The 8,858-nt window shown below is 37.5% G+C and overlaps 1 protein-coding gene across 1 annotated transcript; it reads right to left on the bottom strand.

The window, feature by feature from the left end:
- Positions 1-2,895: 2,895 nt before the first annotated feature.
- Positions 2,896-3,216, bottom strand: K441DRAFT_588574 (DDE-domain-containing protein; the record flags this gene model as incomplete). The annotated part of the gene is given in 2 exon segments (XM_067644719.1): positions 2,896-3,150; positions 3,166-3,216. Coding segments are annotated over 2 exon segments (306 nt in total), but the record flags the coding sequence as incomplete, so codon positions are not given.
- Positions 3,217-8,858: the final 5,642 nt, after the last annotated feature.

Raw genomic sequence — 8,858 nt, 5'->3', positions numbered from 1 at the left:
TAAAGGAAAAGAGAAACTACGTTCTATTATAGGTATAAGTCTACTTTAATAAGTAACTAATAACTAAATAGAGAATTAGGTATAACCCCTATTTAGACTATATTAGAGGAGGGCATAGAAACCGTAAGTTTACGTTTAGAGTCCGAAGGACGAAGTAAAAGGAAAGGGAACGTAGTGGAGTGAAAAAGAAATGGTAAGAGTTAGTTTATCCACCACTCTCTAGATATAGTCCTTTGGCTAAAGGTATAACTAAGGGTATAACGGTTATAAAGTAGAGGTAATTCCCCTTAAGTTACCGATGCTTATTAAAGACTAATATTTACTATAGATATCTAAACTTTATAGGTACAAACTAGTTTATAGACTTATTTCAGCTATTATAGAGAAAGGAAGTTCTAGTTAAAAGAAAACAAAAAGTTAAGGGTAATAAGATTAAAAGGAAAAGAGAAAAAGAATATCTTTCTAAAGTAAGGGAATACTTATATACTCTTAGTGTTTAGACTAATAAATTAAGGAATAGACTAATTCCTACTCTTCTACTTATTAAGAGGTATACTTTAGGTTAGTTAGAGGAGAGTATAAAAACCGTAAGTTCTTATACGGTCGTAGACCGTGTATTTAATACTTTTAAAAAGTATAAAAGGAAGAAAAAGAAAGAGAATTAAAAGGAAGGAGCGGAGTAATTAGAGTTAAATAGAATTAAGATAAAAGAATAAGTGGCTTTATAATAAGTCTTAACCCGCGACCTATAGCGCATCCCTAAGCTTAGACCTTAGGTTTAAGAGTATAATTCCCTTAGGGATGCGCGGGTTATAGGTCTAAGCAGCTTTAGTATATAAATCCTTATAATAAGATATAAATAGAACTGGCTAATAAGTTCCAAATTAGGCAGTTACGCCCTAAGACCTTAGGTCAGAACTAGGGTAGGTTAAGTCTGCATATTTAAATATATAACAATTAGACTAAAAGGACTAGTAATACTGTAATTTATTTATATTAATGTGGCTATAATACTAAACCTATTAGTAGTTGTATCTGTGGATAATTAGGTTAAGTATATGCGCCAAGGATAATTTAAATTAAATCTAAATAATTTAAATTAATACGCTAAGAACTTAGCAGTGTAGGATAAAGAAGGTCCCCCCATTCTTTTATAAGTCTATAGACTACGTTTATTATATAGTAGACTTTATTTAATCTATTTACTTTTGACATGTTAATATTACTGGAGAGTTTACCGTTTTAAAGTGTAATCTATAGAAGGATACTTCTTAGTTACTTTAGCTAATTGCAGCTAATTCTAGGAATAGGTTAATAACTAATTACTTTAGGATTGTCCGGGTTTGGCCGTGGATATTTAATAAATTTTAACTAGGGGTGGTAGGGTTATATATAGCTCAGTAACTTAGCGGGCGCTTAGCCGAGGTATTAGAGGTCGGGGTTAGGCTTAGTATAACCTTAGGTTACGTATAACCCCCTAAGGTCCGCGATATATTGTCTAAATATCACCCCCCCCCCTTTTAGTAGTGGCCCCTACTTTTTAGACGTATTTTTAAGGCCTAGGTTAGTACTAGGTTAGTATAGAGGTCCTTATCGCGCGCCTTCGACCTTATTATCGCCTTAATAATCTATTTTTTAACCCTCTTCCTATTCTTGTGCCTGCGCTAGCTCCTGGCTTACGCAGGGCTTTTAGTTTTATATAGAACGGCCTACTATAATTTTAATTCTATAATATAGAGCTCTCTTCTTCTCCTCCTCTATTAATATTTACGCGTTTAATAGCTTTATTTACCTAACGTGGTTTATAGGGTTTTGACCGACACTATAGTTTTAACCGATTTGAACACCAAAATGCCACGAAATGTCAATTTGGTGGTAAAACGCTGGTAAAACTTATTAAAAATCATCGCATTATTTCTAGGGAGTCTTAAAGCCATAAATATATATTATAGAGTCTATATTAAGTCGGCCCTTGGTGTTCTAGAGCTTAATTAGCCAGTTAATCGGCTCCCAAAGGTCGCTAATTGACTTAACGTCCTCATCTAAGGACTCCTCGTCGTCTAAATTACTTATATTATTATCCTCCTGCCCTTCCTAAGTGTCCTCTAGTAAAGCAGCTTCTCCTGCTCCCTTATTGGCTGTATCTTAAAGTTGTTTAACAAGAGCTGCAGTGGCGGCAATAGCGATAATAGAGTCCTTCGCCCGCTTCTGGAGCTCTTTCGCAGTTAACTGTTTTGATGACGCATAATCAGCTGCTATTTGAGCCGCTATTTAAGCTTCTTTAGTGTTCTTTTTGCGAGCTATATTAGTAGTAGTAAGGGAGTTCTTCTGCGCCTTACTTGCCAGCTTTACTGCCTCCGCTACCTCTCGCTGGTGTTCCTTAGCCAGTTTCCTTATATTAGCAGCCTTCTTCCTAGCTACCTTTCTGGCATTAATTTGTTTCCTAATAAGCGCTACTACTACTTAACGATCTTTTTTAAGCTGTTCCTTAGCAAGCCTGGCTTTCTCTTTAGCCTTATCGGCGGCGCTCTTGGTAGTAGTAAGCTCCCTTACTACCTCTAGTGTAAGAACTAACTTAGTAGAAATTATAGTCCGTTTTCGCTTCTTTTTAGCCTTCCTTTCCTTAGTATGTTGCCAAAGCTTATTATTCTTAGCTTGTATAATCTCTAAGCCGTCCTCTAGGGATTATAGGTGCTATATTAGCTTTAAAACTACTACCTCCGTTGCCTCTAGTATGGTTTCTGGATAAAGGATTATACGTACGTACCGAGCTCGAGCGTGTTTGCTATTAGGTGGGGGAGGATGTATAGGGGAGGATAGAATTATTGTATATTTAACAGAAGGCGGCGGTATAGATAGTTAAGTAGAAGGTTGTACGAAGCAGCGATTAAGAGCTTAATTTAGGTTAAAAGGATAAAGGCCTGCTGCATTAAAGGCGCTCCTAATTAACTCTCTGGTATATATTCGCGGCCGAATCTTACCTAGTATTTTTAGAAAGTACTCTTTATTAATACTAGTGATACCACAAGCCGTATATTTATTAACTTTAGATAAATATAGTCGCTTAATAACTAAGAATATAACCAGATCCAATAGCTGTAGAAGGTGCGTTAAATGCGGCGGTAGGTAAATTAGTATGATTTTCTTTGACTAGTAAAGCTTAACAAACTTAATATTAATGTGGCTACTATGGCCGTCTATAATTAAGAGCCGGTAGCTATTATATTTACTGTTATTGCCGTCCTCTATTGGCCTCTGCTATACCTTAGTTTATCTAGTATATCGCTTAAAGTGCTCCAGCCACCGTACTCTAAGCTCTTGATTTAATTATCTATTCTTACTCATTGCTAGTATACACTCGCCTATAGCTTCCTCCGCCTCCTGCCATAGAGATTCTGTATATTGGCGTCCTTTAAAAATAATAAACGGTGGGATTGTCTGCCTATACATTCTAATTAAATTAATCTGCGATACCTACTCCCTAGAGCCGTTAATTGTTTTAAAGTTAATAATATTGCCTCTTAAAACCACCACTTTGGCGCTATATGCGAAGCCTATAGCGTAGCCAGTCTTATCCATATTCTATATATTAGCGTCCTTAATATTATACTAAATCTTTATATTAGAGTAGTTAGAAAAGAACCTCTTAATAAGGGCAGGATTGTTACTAGTAATGGCCCGTTCCGAGCTAATTAATTATATATAGTAAGTACGAAGCTCGCCCTGGCGTTTAAGGAAGTTATATATCCAGCTTTTGCCTAGTGGCGCGATATTATAGTAGTAAGGAAGGTGGGAGTTTTTGCGTTATAAAACAAGGGTGGTAATTATCCGAATTGTGTAGTACCGATATAGAAACCCAGCCTTAGTAAGGTAAATATAGTATCAAATAATTGCTGCTTTGCTAGCAGAAGTAATATAATACTAGTTGGTATAGGCGTCGTAGTAAGATTAGTGTTTACCTTACAGGCGCTTTTAAAAAGTAGTAGGCGGAACTCTATATACCTTTGCGTAGGCTTTAGCGCTTCTATATAAGCTGCTAACGCGCTAGGCAGTTAAAGCAGCTTGTAGACGGTCTTCTGCACCTGGCGCTTAAGGCCAGCGAGGCATAGCTATAGGTCGGTGATGTATTTTGTAGAGTTGATATACGAGAAAGTAATGGGTTAAGCTTCAATGCGGCAGTATTTGCTTTAGGTAATAAGCTAGCTTAAATAGGCAGACGGTCTGCTAGCTTGGTTAAAACTATAGTGTTGGTCAAAACCCTATAAACCACGTTATAACGTATTCTACAAGCGAGTGGGCCATATAAGCGAGCGAGCCACCCCAAAATATACTAAAAAGCACGAATTTTAATCTTAAATATTTTAACAACTACTTTATAATATTTTCTTAAAATTTAAATATAAGCTTTTATATACCTATTCTAGTATCTATAACAATATTAGAGCGTATAGCTTAGTGGTTATTAAGATATTTAAAATTATCTCTATTTTTAGACCCTAAACTCTATATCTTAACAACTACTAAGCTATACGCTCTAATATTGTTATAGATACTAGAATAGGTATATAAAAGCTTATATTTAAATTTTAAGAAAATATTATAAAGTAGTTGTTAAGATATTTAAGATTAAAATTCGTGCTTTTTGGTGTATTTTGGGTGGCTCGCTCGCTTGTATGGCCCACTCGCTTGTGGAATACGTTACCCACGCCGCGCTTACGCGTCTTCCCCCTAACCTCTTGCGAAGATAAAGTCTTTTAAGAATCTTCTTACCCTATGGTCTACTTTATAGTTAAAGGAAGCCCCCCTAGCCTCCTCCTCCCCCTCCTTCTATAGCCTCTAGAACAAATTTAAGGCCCAAACAGTATGGCTATACGATATTTATAAGGCCTAGCGCTTAAAGAATACTATAAGGGCGTATAAGCTAAAGTAGAAAAAATAGAAAGACTAGTGCGTAAGACTAAAAGGTAATATAGACGGCGCCTAGGTAATAGAAGATAAGCTTTACCTATTTTTAGAGTAGTAAGTTATTAACTAAGAATTATAAGTTGCTAGCTATTAAAAACGGAAGTTAAAACGGAAAGAGATATAGAAAGATAGTAAGTAGGTAAAGAAGAGGTAGAAAACGGTTAAGCGGGCAGGGTAGTTAGAGGGGAAGTTAGCCGTAGGGGCAGCCGTAGGGGTAGCTATAGGGGCAGCCGTAGGCATAGGGGAGGAAGCTATAAAGGAGGAAGGGGAGATGTAGGACGAGGAGGCCCTAGACGCCCTATTTAACGAGATAGTCTAATACTTAGTTATAAATAGCTACGTCTTCGCTATTACCAAGCTTTATATATAGTAGTTAGAAGGTAAGACCTCGCAGCCACTATAAGGGGCGAAGCTCTCGGCAGTACTTAATAGTGTCCACTGTAATAAGGACCGGATTTAACGCGTTAACTTTATTAATTAAGGCCTATTTATAATTACTAGCGGCTATAACGTTAAAGGGCTTAAAAAGGCGATTACTTAGTGCTAGGAGACGGGCTTTAAGATACTAGGTTTAGTTAAGTCTTACCTTTAAACTACAGCCGAGTATTTATTAGGTTTGTATATACCCTACCTAGTCTATACAGCTGCCGTTTTCTAACCCGTTCCTTAGGCCATACTACTGTTACCTATAGTAAAAGTAAATAAGACGTTTAGCTTATTAACCTTATTCTTATTAAACTAGAGAATAAAGGGCCTAAACTGGACGAGTTAACGCTATATATAATTATATTAATAATATAAGGGAAGCAGAATTAGTACGGTAAGGTTAAGTATATAGGCTATATACGGAACGCTAACCCTATCCTCTACCCCCTCTCTATAGTAGCCTTCTACTTCTTTAACCGCTAGGGTAAAGACAGCGCTAAAAGCTTTCTATCCTTTCGGCAGCTAAAGGACTACTATAACCTATACGTCTTTCTTAGCAGTATTAAAGTACCGTAACGGCCGCTAAGCTATTATACGCAGTTTAAATAGAATAAAAAGATATTCTAGGGGGTATAAATTTACTTAAAGGAGAAGACCTATAGCGCCTATAAGTAGAGCGTCCGGTATACTAAGCTTAGCGGCGTTAAGGAGACCTAAATTAGACGGGCCGGACGCTAAAATACGGACGCGATAATAGGAGCCTACCTTAGCTACCTACCCCGTGTATTTATACGGTCAATTACCGGCTTTCTAAAGGAAGAAAAGGGCTACTTTCTTCTCCGCGCACGGGAGGTGCTAAAGAAGGCCCTCTATTTAAAGATATAGCCTAAGACTAACGTCTAGCTAAAACGCATAGAGGCCTACTACTTAGGTAAGGCCGATAATAAGGTTATATGGCTTAACCTTATAGGCTTAGGATTTCTACGCCTTCTCTATATGTTTAGGGTAATCCTATTATAGGACTTAGTAATCCTATATAAGTAGTTCCCGCTCTACCCCCTATAAAAGGACCCCCTCTTCGGCTATAAGGAGTACTAGAGGTTCGCTACGTAGGTAGAAAGCTTGCTAGCTAACATAGTTACGCTAAATAAGCTAATAATACGGAAATACTGGCCCGCCTATAAGGCCGTAGCTAAGCTAAGATATAAGGCTATAATCTCTAAGATAAAGGGGGTTTAATTACATATATAGATGATTTTAAAACGCCTTAGCAAAATAGAAAGGTTATTAGCATTATTCGCACCTATATAGATTTAGTAAGGGAAGAGGGGTATTAAAATAGGGCCTATAGAGTCCGTATATCCACCTTTAGGCGAGCCCGCGCCGTCTACTATAACGTCTACTATATCTACGCCGCCTATTTAGCTATCTATAATATCCGTACTACCCGCTTAGCCGCTATCTATAATATCCGCACTATCCGCTTAGCTATCTACAATATCCGCACCGTCCGCTTAGCCGTCTATAATATTCGCACCGCCTACTTAGCCGTCTACTATATCCGTATCGCCCCTACTAGCGCAGGCACAAGCTAATACTTAACTATCTCTCCTATTTATTCTTAACCTATAGGCGCCGCCAAGGAAATATAAAATGCTTTAAGGCGGTAATTCGGTCTTCTAGCTCTAGACTAAGTAGACTTTAGGGCTAGTAAGTAGGCCGTTAATTAAAGCTCTTAATTGCTACTAGGGGGTACGCTAGCGGGTTAACGGCGAGGCTACGTTCTACAGCCATCGCCGTAGGATAATTAAGGATGTAAGACGGCGCGTAAAAGACGGTACGGTAAGAGATGAGAGATTAGCTATTAACTAACTAGAATAGCTACAAGGTCGGCGTTCTTTAGATTAGCTTTATAAGAATATCTAAATAGTTATTTTACTATAGTGACTAAGACGCCTCTATATATAATTATACTGTAGTAACCAAGACGCCTTAATATATAACTGCACTATAGTAACCAAGACGTCTTAATATAGGACTGTATTAGTGACCAAGACGTCTTAATATAGGACTGCACTGTAGTGACCGAGACGCCTTAATATATGACTGCACTATAGTAACCGAAACGTCTTAATATAGGACTGCACTGCATTAACCAAGACGCTTTAATGTAGGACTATACTACAGTAACCAAGACGTCTTAATATAGGACTATACTATAGTAACTAAGACGCCTTAATGTAGGAATAGAGCCCGTTTAGGTGCTATAAATTCAGAGTAACATTACGCGACCGTCCAGAAGTACCGATCTAACACAAATTATGTACCTTTTCGCCCAAAATCGCGTGCGAAAGTACTCGGGGGCGGTCGCTGCGCGACCTCGTGCGGGGTTCGGGCGCGTTATTAGTAGGGGTAGCCCTAACCTCGTATTAACCCGGGTCGTAACCGCGCCAAATCAGCCCCCCCGATATGTGATAGATCTCGTTATATTCTCTCTTACGATTACAAATCTCCGAATGTCCCCCCGAGATACTTCTATAATCCCAACTTAGTCGTAAACAGTATGGTTTTTGATAGTTTATTATCGATAAGATCGATTAATAATTCTCACTGCTTAATTAAATTTCTTAACTCCTTTCTTCTTTTTAAATATTTTGTATAAACCACAAACTCTAAAGCCAATTTATCTCCTTTTATACTTTTAACTGCTTATAATTTAGTTAAAACTATATTAATTTTTTAAAAAAAGGGGTAGATTTACGCGCATGGAAGTAAACCTTTAAACTGGAAAAGTAACTATCCGACCTCCAAGCGGGCTTAGACCGCCCAGGCCACGCGCACTTAGGCCAAATCTTAACGTTGCCACTAAAGATAAGCCCCTTTCTCGGAAAAGTTAGGAAAATTCTATATACGGCTTAGTTAATACCTAAAAATACCTAGTACGCCTTAATATAAGATAGGGCGTAGAGTTAGACTTACTTTAAAAGTATAAGATAATATATTGCATTTTATAGATTTTCTAAGAAAAAAAATACATTTGGTCCTTTTTTTAGTACTTAATAAACTATTATAATAGAACCTAGCGTAGGTTTCTAAAGGCATATAATTACTATAAATAATTAGGGTTTTGGTGTTAGAGTATCCAAATTTAGATAGTTTGGACGCTGCTTTTAGAGGCTCTAATACTACGTCTAACCCCACAACCCTTGCCGCCCTTAGGCGTGTTATCCCTATTACTACCTTTACCCCCTAGTTACTACCCTTACCTATAAAACCTACTATATTAGAATACTACGGCTATTAAAGCGCTTACCCTTTAGGTCCTTAAAAGTCGACCTAGTTAGCACTATAGAGGAATGATATAAATACTTACGCTAGCCTCTTACCTAACCCGCCTCTTCTTTATACCGCCATTTATAACTTACCTATCCCCATTTTAATACTGTAACTCTCTTAACCTAAATAAT

Source organism: Cenococcum geophilum, assembly GCF_001692895.1.
Source record: "Cenococcum geophilum 1.58 unplaced genomic scaffold K441scaffold_67, whole genome shotgun sequence".
Taxonomy (NCBI): Eukaryota; Fungi; Ascomycota; class Dothideomycetes; order Gloniales; family Gloniaceae; genus Cenococcum; species Cenococcum geophilum.
Note: the sequence above shows the minus strand (reverse complement) of the source record. Positions and strands in the feature narration are given on the sequence as shown.